Genomic DNA, 16,177 nt, shown 5'->3' on the forward strand with positions numbered 1-16,177 from the left:
CCTATCATACAACTCAGCAACTAGGCTCTTAGGCATTTATCTCAGAGAAATGAAAGCTTATATTCACATTGATACAATGCTTACAAAACTGTATTTATCATAGCCAAATACTGGAAACAACTCACATGTCTTTCAAAAGGTAAATGGTTGAATAAATTGTGATATATTCATATCATGAAATAAAAATGAATAAAAGGAACCAACTAATTATACATGCAGCAAACTGAATCTCCAAAGAATTCTGCTGAATGAAAAGAGCCAATCTCCAAAGATTACTTACTATATGATTCCATTTATATAACATTCTTAAAATAACAAAATTATAAATATGGAGAACAGGTTAATGGTTGCCAGGAGCTAATGAAGGGGCAGAATTGGGAATGAGTGAGTAGCTATATTAGGATAATATGAGAGACACCTGTGTTAATGGAAATGTCCTATGCCTTGACTGTATCAATGTCAATATTGTTAATGTTAATATCCTACTTGTGATATTGTACTATAGTTCTGTAATATGTTATAGGAAACCAGGTATCGGTATACAGGATCTCTCTGTATTATTTTTTTATAACTGCATGCTAATCTGTAATTATTTCAAAAAAGTTTAATTTAAAAAATGAAGATCAATCGATATTAGCCACTGATAAACAATTTATTGCTCTTTAATAAGTTCTCAAATAACTCCATTTTCTTAAATGAAATTGATTCATGTTTTGCTTTTCTTATAAATAAATTGAATTACTTTGGATCGACATGAGTTATCTGAAAATGAAATATTTGTAGAAACTTGAATAATAGCAATGGAAATATCCCTTGCCAAACTATTGCATTCCTAATATTTTTTCTAAATATGGACTTTTCCACTTATTTTTGTAGAAATGGAAAATTCCTTTATCAAGTATAGTCCGAATACTAAATAAATCTTTATCTGATTTTATTTATGTTAGGTAATTATAGTAAGGCAATAATTGCCTCAAAATCAATTCCAGCTGAAAAATAGGCAAAAAATACCCAAAGACAGTGATCATTTAAAAACCACTACATATAATTCATAAAAGAATAGTGTGTAATGAGTCAACAAATTTTCCTTTTACTTTCCATACTTAGCACAATACTTGTCAAAGTGAATCCAGTCCTCTTAGATCAAATTTTTAACACAATGACTATCCTTTTAAAACATATGATATTTTCATTTATAAATTAAAATATTATCATATGTCCTAAAACTGTATTCAAAAATTACATAAACATGACTAAATCATATTTGGCATTATATATAAATTTAATAGCATCTGTATTAAACTTCCCAAATCCCATAGTGAATTACAAATGGATGGGACATGTGTCTGATAACATGTTACAAAATTCACTATATCTGAAAAATTATTTTGAGTGATATATGAAATACAATTTAGTTAGCTATATTCACCAATGTGTTTAAAAAAAGACATTTATCCTACAAAGCAAACCATTATCACACCATAAAAATAGAATAACGTAGATTAAATAAATAAACTACAAAGAAAGAACTGATTTTGTTTTGCTATAAGGCCATCTCATGGGCTCTGCCTTTTTAACTTTTTAAGATTTGCAAGAACAAGAAGTTGCCAGAATAGTACACAGAGCTTCGCCTTACTACACCCTGCTTTCCCCAATGATGACATCTTATATAACCACAGCACCTGAAAATGGAGAAGTTGACATTTGTACAATGGTATTAAGTAAATTAGAGAATTTAATTTGGATTTCACCAGTTTTTACATATGCTCATTTTAGTTGTTTTTAGTGGATAAGTATTAAGAAAATTTGCCACATATACATATGAGAATTATCACCAGACAGATGGCATTTGAAGCCATAGTGTTAAGTAAGGCCTTTAGATTTAAAGAGAAGAGTGGAGATCAGAACCCTGGAAAATACCTAATTAAGGGATGGTTCCGGGAAAAGAGCAGTGAATGAAAAACAAGAAATGGTTGGAGAATATGGGGGAATATTAAAGGATGTGCTGGCAGCCAAAGGAAAAGAGAGTTTCAAGATGACAGGGCTGATGATGAAGGCACGAGAAATAAATTAAAGACTAAAAAGAGGCCATTGGACCCGGCTAATTGGTCATTAATAACTTCTGTCCTAGCAGGTGTGGTGGAATAGCACGAGTGAAAGGATGAAATGGAGGTAAGGAAGTGGACAGAGTGAACTATGAAATGTCTAATGACATGAGTGGAGCATACAGAGAGAAAGAAAGATAATCAATGAAGTGACAGTCCAAACAAAATTCACACAAAGGAGGATATGATGGGGAGGAAGGATTTCTGAGTTTGACCTAATGGAAGAGAAAAAGTAGGTCTTGTTAATGAGTCGTATTTAATTTAGCAAGTAAATATCTGTGACCTCAAAAATGTTTCCTTCACTGGTGTTAGTGTGAATCAACTCAACAAATATTTATCGAACACCGACTCATGCTGGGCCCTTCCGGAGAAACAAAGGTAAGTAAGATTTGATTCTGCTCCCTAAAGAGCTTCCAATTTAATAATGGAGATACATTTGTATGGAGCATTCCAGCTTAGTTTGGGGGAACAAAAAGGAGCTTGCCAAGAGAAGAGCATTCTGGAGGATGAAACAGCCTGAAGAAAGGTACAATAACGAGCAAGACTGGGTTTTCCAAGATTTAAAAGGAGCAGTGGTGAGCAAAGGGTGGAACAACTGGAGACAAGGTTGGAGAGGTGAACAGAGGTCAGATCTTGTAGGGCCTCAAAGACTTTAGTAAGGAGCATGGATTAATTTTCTGTACCATAGAAAGCCACTGTAGGGTTTTAAGCACTGAAAGGTTTACGGTATTCAAAATGTTGCACTGTGGAAAATGTACTGAATAGAAGAAGGATGGGTAAGAGCTGGTGGCAGCCTCAACTGTGGCAGTAGCGGCATAAATGGAAAGAAATAGATACATAGCTGGAACTAGTCTGCCTCTCCATGTTCGTCACTGCTGGGTCCACATGATCCCAGAAGAAGACATAGGCCTATCCCATAGTCATGAAAATAAGAATTTTGATTCTGGCTTCAAATGAGGGGCTATGGGAAAGTGATCCCTCAGTCCTAATGTCATTTCCACAACCAAATGGAAGTCCCAGTGCTGACCACTGGGTGGTGTGCATTGGTCCTTGATGGCAGTTCACTCATCTAATGTGCTGTGGATCTCATCATGTGGAACCTGCATCCAAGCACCTAGACCAAACGTCCCCTTTCCATTTTCACCCACAGACCTGAGTTTCTGATCAACAGACTTTAGTAACTGATCGTTGAGAATCACGACAATGTCAGGGTCACAGTTATATCACCACCATATCTAGTCCCCAAAATATTGCTGAATGAATGACCAAATTAGCCCTATTTGGAAGACAGGAATCCCATGTTATAGGAGGGAAACTGGGGCAAAACATCAGTTTTGGCCAAAATGCTACCAGCCTTAAGTTGTACAGTCAGGATGCAATCTTAGGTCTCTGACCCCAGACTCCATTAAAACTTGTAGATATAGTCATTTTAGACAAAAGCCAAATAAAACAGTTAACTGTGGAAGCTTTAGAGTCCATATAAATGTTTTAGTAGAGAACAGTCTCAGCGTTTCCTTATCCCCTTAAGGGAAAACTTGTGTTAATTATCACTTAGTCATATACAGCATGACTTTGATATTCATTTCAATCTGATTTTATAAATACAACATATCATCTTAAACATCAGTCATTTTAACAACTGAGATTATACTTTTCAAATAATATTTACATATGCACACTCTGAAAATCTAAGAGCAAAAAGATATAGAAATTAAAAACAGAGACCCAATGTTTTATCATTTGGCTAAATAAGAAATTAAATGATAAATGTGGTTTCAGAGCCTTAAAATTTTTAACACAAGACTCAATGTCATCATGTCTAAATAACACAGCTCAAGCTGACTTCCTTCGACACTGTAATTAATATAATAGGAACAACAGTACCCTTTTGCCTTACATGTACAAAAAACTTAGATTGTAAATTAATCAATTCCAAGCACTAAAGAAGATACTTTCCTAGAGTACATGTCATCATAATTCACAATTTTTAAAGCATTTGTGTAAATGTTTAATAACTAGATATAAGCTTTAAATGTTATACTCACTCTTTCATGATACTTTTGGTTCTTTTCTCTAAGTCTCTTTATTTGAGCCATAAACCGTTCTACTGCATTTTCCTTTATTTGACAGCTGATAATAAACAAAGATAAGATGTTTTACAATTATTTATCTTGGAAAATTAATGGGGCAAATTTAAAATTTTAAACTAAATTATTTGAATTGAAATAAAGTATTAGATACATTATAAAAACCCATTTAGGGATCAGAAAACTTTTTAAGTGATTTGTGTGTGTGTGTGTGTGTGTGTGTGTGTGTGTGTTTCTGAGTATATTTTCCTCACTAAAATATATATTGGAGAGATAACTTCAAGTTCTTTTTCTTAAATCAATCCCCATTTGTACTTCATAATTTTTATACTTTCTAACTATCTATAAATAATTAAGCTTAAAGGGAACCTAAAGAAGGGCATACAGAAAACATGCTTTCTAGAAATCTAAATATTTCAAACAAAAATGACAAAACAAAGGCTTTATAAGTGCAGGCACATCTTCTTGAAAGAGAAAGATATACTAGGCATATCTTTGGTTCAAGTTCCTTAGCACGCCATCTCTTCTATAAATAATAAAAGCTTTCCTGACACAAACACATTTCTTTAATACCCAACAAGTATTTGTTGAGCATCTGTCAGATACGAAGGAGAGACAGAAAGGTGCAGGAAGACTTTGATGTGGGCTATGTGATAAATATTTGAAGTGCTAAGTATATCTCTACTACCCAGTACATCTTGTAACTTTAAATGAGACCAAAGTAACACAATGGAAACAACTTCATGTAAATACCTTGCCTCAATTAAAACAAAACAAAACAAAACAAAACAAAACAAATATATAGCACCTCTGTGGTGTAGTGAACAGAGACGCTGTTAAAGATTGAGCAACTCTTGTTTTCAATCTGGTCCCTGTCCCTTCTTACCTACATGATCTCAGGCAAGTCACTTCTCTGAGCATCAGTTTCCAAGCTATCAGTGGTGACAACAATACCTAGCCCTAATCCTATAAGGATTAAAATAAGAAATTGTATGTGAATGTTTCTAGCATAGAGTAAGTGCTTAGTAAATTTCGTTGAAGTGAATCTTATATCCTCAGCCCTTCCTCCAAAATACCATTTATATTTGTGATATTGCATGTTTGGTAGAGAGGAAAATAAGACTCCTTCTTTCCCAATAATGAGAAAATGCAACATAAAAACAAAACAAGCAATCCATTTTAGTGGCAAAAGTACTCTGTTTGGATACTATGAAACTTGGGATTTCAGGCCTGCTTCTCCACTAACTGCCCAAGGACTCTTCACCTAGTTAGGCCTTGCCTTACTCTTCTGTAGGTAAAAGAATTGAAGGGGATGAGCTCTATAGTTTTTCAGTTCAAAAATTATACAATTTAAATTGACCATTGTTCCCTTTCATGCATTCACAAATAACAAGATTTAATGAGCTGCTGCTTTGTGCCCAGTATTGTTTATGGCATTATGGAGATAGTGTTGAACAAGACCTCTGTGATTCTTGCCCTCAAGGAGCTTACATTTTATTAGACAATAAAGAAGTAAACACACAATCATATTATTTACCCATTGTTATGGGGGAAATAACAGGCTAAATGGAAGGGTGGTTTCCACACAATAATAATAAATAAGTCTATAGGTAGGTATAAACCATCTTTTTACTTCTCACCTAAAGCTTAGGTATGCAAAAATTTTGAAGGAACGCCTTCTCTACCTCCCATTTTAAGGGGAAAAATAAAAAAATATTATGAGAATTATTTGAAAAAAGGCTATGCAAATGTTCACACATTAGGCAATTTCTGCAATTACAAATATGGCAACCTAACTCTCAGTATGGGTGAAGCAGGCAAATGAATCTCAAATATGTAGTCTACATTGGTTGAGAGAGTCTTTGGATGGTCTAGTTAATAGACTTACTAATGGCTTCAGCTGAGAGCCTTCCCTGCTGATGACTGAGTATACAAAGATGGGTCCAGAGACTACATCCTGCCCCAACCCCAGCTGCTGCATGGCACAAACTTACATTAAAAAAAATTATTTCATATTCATTTTAAATTCAAATTTAATTGCGCATCCAGTAATTTTATTTGCTATATCTGGCAACCTTACACTTCAGCCAACCACCCCTCTGCTCAGAGCAGTTAGGGGCAAATGACCTAGGGCTCTGTCTTTTGTTCCTTCCGCAGTGAGTTGTTCAGAAAGATCTAAATGGCACCGGCAGGCCTGGGGGAGATTCTGAGATGCCCAAAAGATTTGTGGCTCACATGGTAGTCATAGGTCTAAGTTAGCTGAGTATTTCCTTGGAATTTACTTCAACCTCCTTAGGTCTCATGAAGATGAAACTGAACTTCAGAACTCAACACTCTTAGCCACTGTGGGAGTTCAAGCTTCACTCTTCTCTATATACTTTTTCCTTTTTATAACTTTCTCAGATGCCATAGTAGCCCACATGTCACACTAAATGCTGAAGCAAGTTGGATAAACTAATGAGATAATAGATATTAAAGCCGTTTGGAAAGGATACACATTATTCTGAAGCACAGTGACATGAAATGGTTAGTAATACAAGGTGTCACCTTCCCCCTTACCTCACTGTATTATTAAAGTGTTATTAATGTGTCAACTTTCTCCCTCCATGCAATTTCATTGAAAATTCTCAGAAGTAAAATAGATAAATCTGAATTTAAAAATTTTATACTTTTATCTATTTTTTAACCTATAATAATATCTATACCTATTTCTGGGTCTATTCACACATTGTAGAAAACTGGGGGAAAAACAAGTACAAAGGAAAAAATAAAAACCACCATTACCTAGAAATGGTGTCACTTTATAGATTTGGCATTGACAGTCTCAGCTCTTCACAATCATAGAGGTTCATGACCTTATTTTCTTGGGATAGATTTAAAAAAATGTTCAGTTGTTCAGAAGTCATTGATTACCTACTACGTGCTCCCAGCTCTTTGTTCTAAAATGAGATTGTGTAAGAGAGAAGGAAGATACTTCCAGGGGACCCTTGGACAATCCTTTCTCAGATGGTGAGGTGGGTGTTTTGGCCAATTTGTCATGTGACAAAAGTTCTGTCACCTGGGAACACCTGGAATGAGTCAAGTGTCACTAGCAGAGTATGGTACAGTCAGGCCTCGACTGTTTCAGTCCATGAGATTGTTTATTTAGTCTTAACAAAGCAGAGAACAAAAGCATGAGATGTTCAGTTTATATCTTGTGCTAGATCATGAGAATTTTTAAATGTCTTTTTGTAAACCTCTGTTAAAGACTGGCCTCTGATTGACCTACAAGAGAAACGGTTGTATTTGGATGTCATCACTGTAAACCATGGCAGCAAATTAGAGAGCAGGTTGTATTCCTAGAGCCTTTTTGTCCACCTCTCCGAAGATGAGATGAGGGAAGTTTTCAGTTAGGTTGACAAATGAGTGTGGGTAGTTTCTGGTTAAATGTTATCTCAAGTAAAAAATAAAAGGGAGCTTTGTCACAAGTCCCTTCTTGGGTTTCTCAGTGTTCTGACCCTTTCAGTCAACTGCCCTCTAAAAAGAACAGACAGATAGATTTGGAGTTTCTCAAGAAGGAGGTAGATTTTATCTGAATGTTGTTAAAAACAAATCTCTTGAAGCCCAGTGTCACAGGCTAGTCACCAGCATTCCAGGCTCCCCACTTTCAGTCTTGTTCCTCTCCAATAAATAGTTTCTCATACTGACTCCCAAATATTCCACTGGACTCGGTTTATCTGACCCTTGCATACATCATCAGTTCAGTCTTACCCTTTCTCCCTCACTCTGCCTTCTCTCAGTTCCTGGGCTGTGAAACCTCTCCCTCTCTCCAGCGTTTCTTCCATAAGCTTTTCTCTCTTTTACTTTATCTCTCCATAATACCTATTCCTCTTCCAGAGATCAGCTCCAACGTCACTTCCTCAACAAGCTTTTCCTGACACCTCTGACCATAGTTTAAACCTTTAGTTAAACTGTTACACAGGACCTTACACTTTTCTTTCATACTGTCTTAATTGCAGCTATGCAATTTTGTAAAAAAAGCTTGAATTAGTTGTCTAATGTCTGTCTCCCATGTCTCATCAGGGCAGGAACCAGGTTTTCTCTTTGTTGTTGTCCTTTAGCACTTGCCTTGGACTTGGTAAATATTCAAGTACTTGTTCAGTAAATGCATGAATGAAGTACATGCTTTTTTAAAAATTTTAATTCCAGTATAGTTAACATACAATGTTATATTAGTTTCACATGTACAATATACCAATTCAACAATTCTGTACATTACTCAGTGCTCATCATGTTAAGTGTACTCTTAATCCCCATCACCTATTTCACCCATACCCCTACCAACCCCCCTCTGGTAACCATCAATTTGTTCTCTATAGTTAAGAGCGTGTTTTTGGCTTGTCTCTCTCTTTTTTTTCTTTTTGTTCATTTGTTTTGTTTCTTAAATTCCACATATAAGTGAAATCATATGGTATTTGTCCTTCTTTAACATTTCACTTAGGATTGTACTCTGTAGATCCATCCATGTTGTTGCAAATGGCAAGATTTTATTCTTTTTTATGGCTGAATAATACTCCATTGTATATGTTGAATAATAATGCTGAATAATATTCCATTGTGTGTGTATATATATATATATATATATATATATATATATATACACACACATACACACACACACACACACACACACACGTATACTCTGTTGATCTATGTATCTATTTTTGTGCCAGTACCATACTATTTTGATTACTACAGCTTTGTAGTATATCTTGAAATCTGGGATTGTGATACCTCCAGTTTTGTTCTTCCTTTTCAAGATTTCTTTGGCTATTCAGGGTTGTTTGTGGTTCCATGCAAATTTAAGGATTATCTGTTCTAGTTCTGTGAAAAATGCTGTTGGTATTTTGATAGGGATTGCATTAAATGTGTGGATTGCTTTAGGTAGTATGGACATTTTAACAATATCTGTTCTTCTGATCCATGAGCACGGAATATCTTTCCATTTGTTAGTGTCATCTTTAATTTCTTTCATCAGTGTTTTATAGTTTTCAGAGTACAGGTCTTTTACCTCCTTGGTTCAGTTTATTCCTAGCTATTTTATTCTTTTTGGTGCAGTTGTAATGGGATTTTTTTGCTAAGTTTTTCTTCTGCAACTTCATTATTAGTGCATAGAAATGCAATCAATTTCTGTATACTTATTTTGTAACTTGTGACCTTACTGAATAAATCAATCAGTTCTAGTAGTTTTTTGGTGGGGTCTTCAGGGTTTTCTATATATAGTATCATGTCATCTGCAAATAGAGTTTTACTTCTTCCTTCATTACCATTGTGGATACATTTTATTTGTTTTTCTTAGCTGACTGCTGTGGCTAGGACTATGTTGAATAAAAGTGGGAAGAGTGTACATCCTTGTCATGTTCCTGACCTTGTTCCTGACCTTCCTGAAAAAGTTCTCAGTTTTTTGCCACTGACTGTGATGTTAGCTGTGTGGCTTTCATATATGGCCTTTATTATGTTGAGGTATGTTCCTTCTAAACCTACCTTGTTGAGGGTTATGAAGTACATTCTTGTGTGTAAAAGAATGAAATGAATTCATTCACTCCTTAAGAATTACACATTAAGACACCTACGCTGTGTCAAAAGCTGAGGTTCAAAATCTCTCCAGCAGTTTACTATCTATGAAAACATAAATATAGAATAGGCATTACCTTTAGTTTTATCTTCAGCTCCTGGGAGTGAGACATTAAGAAATATTGTTATTAAAAATAATTCTATCTTTTGGATTTGATCTGTAGCCACTGGAGATGACACTAACTATTCTCTGTTGTATTTTAAGAGGTAAGCCAGCCAGCTGTTATATACAAAGTGTACACAGTATGTGGGAGAGTGACCAATAATACAATGGAGGGAAAGAGAGATCCAAAACCACATTAATGAATGTGGTTTCACAGCTACTACTTGGAATATATTATAGTCAAAGTTTCAAAACTTAAAAAAAAAGTCTGCACATAGCACAAGAGTTCAATTATGCTTCCAATCTACCTCTAGTCTGGCTCTCTTGACAACTTTTGAGTGCATTACTGTCCGTTTGGAGTTATATGAATTTTAACAATGATTTCCATTTGCATATGGGGATGTTTGGATTTCATAATCTAAGCTTACTGATAGTCTAGAAGTGCTTCACTGGTAGGCAACTGGATTTCTTTGGGTGGCTCATTTTGAATATCCTTTTTATTTGCTTTCGCTGTGTTGTCCATTGTGTTGCTTCATTAGTAAGAGGTATGCCTGTTTAGAAAAGAAGTAGGAAAAGCAAATAAATTCTGTCTTTGCCCCTCTACTTGTGTTTACTCAAGATAAGGAACTGCCAGCACTTAATTTAAAACTGTTTTTCCATTCAGGCTAGGAAACCTATCAGACCTATCATCCACCACAGTGCTGGGACATCAGTGAATCAATGGATTCTTGAGTCTAGTAAGTTCCATGTTTGGACCAGGTACAGCATTTCCCCATTCCAAAACATTTTCTTTTCTTTTTTTAAAGTTTATTTTGCGAGAGATTTGAGCGCACATGCTCACATGTGCAGTGGGGGAGGGGGAGGGGGAGAGGGAAGGGGAAGGGGAGGGGTAAAAAGAATCCCAAGCACGCTCCCTGGTGTCAGTGTGGAGCCTGCAGTGGGGCTTCATCCCAGGAACTGAACTGTGAGATCGTGATGTGAATCGAAATCAAGAGTCAGCTGCTCAACCAACGGAGCCACCCAGGTGCCCTTTCCTACCCAAACTTTCTAAGACACTCACCCCCTTATGTTATCCATCTACATCTCTTGTCCCTATCAAGCTTTTCTAAGAACAAGGACTATACTTTTCCAGTCATTTTATTTCTCCACAGTGTTACTGCATATAATAACAGCTCAGGCAATGTCTGTTAATTTTTTTTAATTAAGACAAAACAAAAAAGCACAATTTTCTGTGAGCTAGAATCCAAAGAAACGAGAATCCAAAAGAATTAGGTATGGCTAGGGTTGTTAGAGCAAATAAAAGCACATATTCCAATGTTTTTTTAAATGGCTAAAAGGTTTACAAATGCAAAGTAATAATAATAATGTAATATTTAGCAGTCACTGCTCATCAGCTATCGATTGCTTTTTATCTAATAATAAAAAATTCTCAAAAATAATATATTTTAAGAGTGAAAAATCAGGTCCACTGTTCACAGATTTTTATAGTGAACAGGAATACTTGATGGATTTTGTATAGGTACTAAAGTGCTTCTTTTCAGATTATAATCTTAACAGATTTTTATCTTCTAATTTCCAATAATTAAAAAAAATAAGTGCCTAAGCTTCAATCAAAGTAGTAGTAGTTGGGTATGGTAGAAAGAATTTAACCTTTGTAATTATTTATTTAGATGGCTGGGAAGTCCATGAGAGTGGGGATGATGTAATTCTTGTGCATTACTGTATTCCCCACCTAGCACAAGTAGATGCACAGTAAGTCCTTGTCAAAGGAAAAACTGGATGGATAAATCAGGCAGACATGTTTTAATCCTATATCCACCACCTATTATCTATGTGACCTTGGGTAGGTGACTTAATCTTTCTGAGCTTCAGTTTCATCATCTATAAGTTAAGAGCAAAAATCATACTCTAAAAGCTGTTATAAGGATTAAATAAGCCATTATTTAAAGCACCTAGCATAGTGGGTGACATACAGAAAGAGCTTAGTTAAGTATTATGCCCTTTTAGTTAAAGCTCCAGATCAGGCTTTTTCAAACTCTGGGTAACTAAAGCAGAGGATGTCTACCCAATTCCAAGTATAATGATGTGTGGAAAAACTAATCCATGCGGTTTGCTATTGTCAACCTTCATCATTGACTTGGGTCACTGACTCGGCAATCTACATAGATCACTGAGATCCACAGTGGAAAATGTCTCTGAAATGAAACACTTTTTCCTAGACATGCTGTTTTCACACCTAGACCTCCAGTGAGGCTCAGTCTTTGTGTCTGAGACTTTTCTTTTCCAGCCAGTGTGCTCATCTCTACATTCTAACAGATTCGAGTATATGTGAATGCAAACATACTATATAATACTTTCCAACTGAAAAGCACACAGCTGTCAACAAAAAGATTTAACACATTAACACAGAGTAATATATTAAGTGGTATCTTCTCAGATATGAAAGTATTGAGAATAATTTCATAAACTACACAATAAAATGTGCCATTCTCCCATCACAGTTCACAGAAACTTGTAAGTTGAGTAAAAATTGCTTTTTTTTTGTTTAGATGCAGAGTTGAATTTTTATATTATTTTCTATTTTAGAATTAGAAATTTTAACTTGACTATTGCGCAAAGAGGTAACATGCAGTTATCATTTTGCAACAATAACTTACTACTTAACAGTGATTGTTTTACTATAAATATTTTATTTAAAAGTTAAAACAAATGTTAACATTGATCTCTAATTTTCCTTCTGAGTCATATGGAGGAGATCAAGTGTTAGAGTTTCCATCTATAATACCCATCTGGTGCTGGAGGAAAAATGACCTCATCTTGCTCATTACCTCAGTTACCTGGCTCTTAAGTTTTCAGCTCTCTGACTAAAGTATTATTAGTTACCTAACTGCAACTCATGGCAAAGCACTTTAACAAACTATGAGTGAAAATGTGGATCCATTAGCACAAATTATTTATCCATAAACTATTTTAAGATTTGTTGTTTTACATACTTTCCAGAAAATCAGTAAGCAGAGGATTGGCCTCTTAATAGATGCATTTTTGCAATGAGCTAATGACATTACTTCAGAATGTCCTTCTACATTTGATAATGTCCTACAAACAATGGGGATTTTCATAAACATTTACAAGGATTTACAGTTCCTGTCCACCTAGAGGACTTCTATCTCAGCAAAGGGTGAGGACCCTAGAAAAATATTCACACAGTAATGTAGGTTATCTTCCAGGAGGTTTTATGAAGAATAATTCTTGACAGATGGACACCTAATCTGTGTGTCAGTAACTGCAAACATCTATCTGGTGCCTGCTCTGTGCATGGCACGTTACCTGGTCCTTAATTATAACATATGGAAGAGGCAAGTCTCTACTCAGGAAGAAAGAAGCATACTCTAGTAGGACTTTAAGAAAAATAATGAACAACTTTAAAAGGCTAGCAAGATTGTGCAGGCAATGAATGCTCTGGAGATCTTTGCTCACAGTATGACCTTTTGTACTATCTGTTTGTTCTTTCCCAATGCTCTTTGGGCATTCCATAACATATGCCATGGAGCGATGGCAAGCGAGGAGGCTAGGTTTGAAAGACTCAGGTCTCCAGCCTTTTCAGAGCCTACTCCATAATCACTTTCTGTCAGAAAATTTTTCAAAACATAATCCCCAAATGCTTCTCAGTGGAAAGGAAGAAGTCTGTTTAGAAAAAATGGACATAGAATAGCCATCTTATTCAAATGTACTGTTATCCCATAATGCTTTACTTGACTCTGCAAAATTACCCCCCCAAAAAACCAAAGAGTGCATTCTCAGGATCCTGGCTCAATACTGAGAAAGCTCCTAATGACTTTTTTCATGACTTTGTGGAGCCATGAATATCCAGAAGCCTCCTAATGACTCTTTCCAAATTTTGTGGAGGCTGAGAGGGATGGCAGCTCTGCTCTAATAGCTTTTTTGACATTTGAAATGGATTCTGATGTTTGTTATGTAGATTAAAATGGAAGATATTTACTTAACAGCATTAGTAACGGTAAAAGTTCTGAATAAGATTTCATCAGAGATTGAGGGCATGATTTAGTGAAAAGATCTCTATATGGGTGTGGGAAGTCTCGAAGTCTATCTAGTACTGGCTCTGCCATTAACTAGTTCTAAATGTGTATGTCTAATAAATAACAATAATGTAGTAGTATCCCATTATAGTGTTAATTGCAATATATATTTGAAAGCATTCATGGTGTTATATGCTCATTTGCAACAAAATATAATACCTTTAATACTGAATAACAACTAACCACTTCAACAAACCATCTTTGGGTTTTCAAAATATATGTTGGAACATATATTTGGAATATATATTTTCAAAATATATTTTCAAAATATATGTTGGAACATACCTTGTTGGACACAAAGTAGATGCTCAATAAATGTCTAATTTGAATGACCTGAAAATAATGTATACTCACTTTCTTTATCCATGGCCCTATTTATTTTCTCGTAATGTTGTATATACCCTGAATTTAGAAAGTAAATCACTTTTAAATTCAAATTCTCACTTATGCTAGAACATATTGTTAATACAATATTTAAATGTTTTAGAAATGCTTTTCAGTGTAGGGGTGCCTGGCTGGCTAAGCCGGTTGAGCATTTGACTCTGGATTTCAGTTTGGGTCATGATCTCATGGTTTGTGGGATTGAGCCCCACATCGCTTGGGATTCTCTCTCCTTCTCTCTCTGCCTCTCTCCCACTTGTGCTCTCTGTCTCTCTCAAAATAAATCAATAAATAAACATTTAAAAAAAGAAATGCTCTTCAGTGTATGTTAAAAAGCACTGAATTCATTTAAAGCCTTTTAGTAGTGAGAATATCACCTAAAAGTTAGCTTAAAACAAATTCAGTCCTTTTTTTGTATAGATTATGTATATACAGCCCAAAACAGCTTTAAAATGTAAAACACAGCCAGTTTGGAGATATGTTAAACAACCAAATATTCAAATCAAGATATTTAAAAATATCTGGATAAATAACACTTTCAACTTTCACATGCCTAATTGGTGATGTACATTATATTACCATGTATTTTTTTCACCCATACAAATCCTTTGGTCAGTGGGACATTTCTGAACTGCAGTTCCCAAATTACACTTAGCTTCTGAATTGGTCTATCTTCTGATCCAGATTTGCTAATAACAAATAGTTTGAGAAGCATTATATTATACTAATTTCTCTAGCAACCAGAACTACTACATTTTTTCCCCAACTCCTGCTGTCCTTCAAGCTTAGAAATGTCAAAATAAAAGAGACATAATTATGAAAAGAATGTTGTGAGGATAATGGAAATACATGTAGTATTTTCAAACTCTGATGGTGGAGGAGAACCAAAGGGCTTCCATTTTCAGAGAGCAGTGGTGAATACAAAGAGATCTACTGGGGCCAGGTCTTGGGGTGGCAGTAAGGAAATCCATAAGCAATTATCACACACACAGTGATAAATACCCAGGTTTATTGTTTTCCTTCTCTGCCTTAACAGAAATATATATATATATATATATATGTATGTATATATATGCATATATGTATATATATATACATACATATATGCATATATGTATATATATACATACATACATATATGTATATATATGTATATATATATACATATATGTATATATGTATGTATATATATACATAACAGAAATATATATATGTATACATATATACATATATATACATATATATATATATGTATGTGTATACATACATATATATATATATATATATATATTTTTTTTTCCTTCAATGGGACATCTCACACTACCCAACCACCTCCTCAACTCTCTCTTGCCCAGCAGAGAATTAATCATGGAGCAAGAAGGGGAGTGAAGAAGAAAGTACTGTACAAATCTAACATTAATAAAAGAAAGAAACCTAGCATCCTGTGAACAGGATGTTGCAGGATCCACGGCGAGGAGCTAAAGCCAATCTATGGACTGTGGAGGAGAGTGGGGGCGGGGGGGGGGGGAGGTCATCAGCAACACTTAGAGCCTTCGTGGGAGGGCTCCATGATGGCTCTGAGAAGGTTGCAGGGAGGTGTGAGTCCTCACTCAAAACGCATTCACAAGACCAGGAATTCGGTGAGAAGAGTACTAAGCAAAGCAAGACTTGAGTCTAGTTCTGGCTCCTCCACTAGTGAGTTTTATAACCTTGAGTCTCTAATCCCCTCTGACCCTGAGTTCTCTTCCATCTTTCCTACCTCCTGTCCGGGTTATCAATGAGGCTCAAATG

The 16,177-nt window shown here is 35.3% G+C and overlaps 1 protein-coding gene across 6 annotated transcripts in view; it reads right to left on the reverse strand.

The window, feature by feature from the left end:
• CCDC83 (coiled-coil domain containing 83) overlaps nucleotides 1-16,177 on the reverse strand; it is a 46,982-nt gene that overhangs the window by 30,237 nt on the left and 568 nt on the right. For 3 of the 6 annotated variants that reach the window (XM_042906203.1, XM_042906201.1, XM_042906200.1), the window contains 2 exons: nucleotides 10,337-10,459; nucleotides 4,151-4,235 (listed from right to left, as the gene is read on the reverse strand). In XM_042906203.1, the coding sequence (XP_042762137.1) occupies nucleotides 4,151-4,235; nucleotides 10,337-10,431 (180 nt within the window). In that variant the 5' untranslated portion in view covers nucleotides 10,432-10,459. Of the gene's footprint in view, nucleotides 1-4,150; nucleotides 4,236-5,078; nucleotides 5,159-10,336; nucleotides 10,460-16,177 lie in introns of those variants that run through there. The other 3 variants (XM_042906202.1, XM_042906204.1, XM_042906206.1) reach the window with 3 other exon arrangements.

This window comes from Panthera leo, chromosome D1, assembly GCF_018350215.1.
Source record: "Panthera leo isolate Ple1 chromosome D1, P.leo_Ple1_pat1.1, whole genome shotgun sequence".
NCBI lineage: Eukaryota > Metazoa > Chordata > Mammalia > Carnivora > Felidae > Panthera > Panthera leo.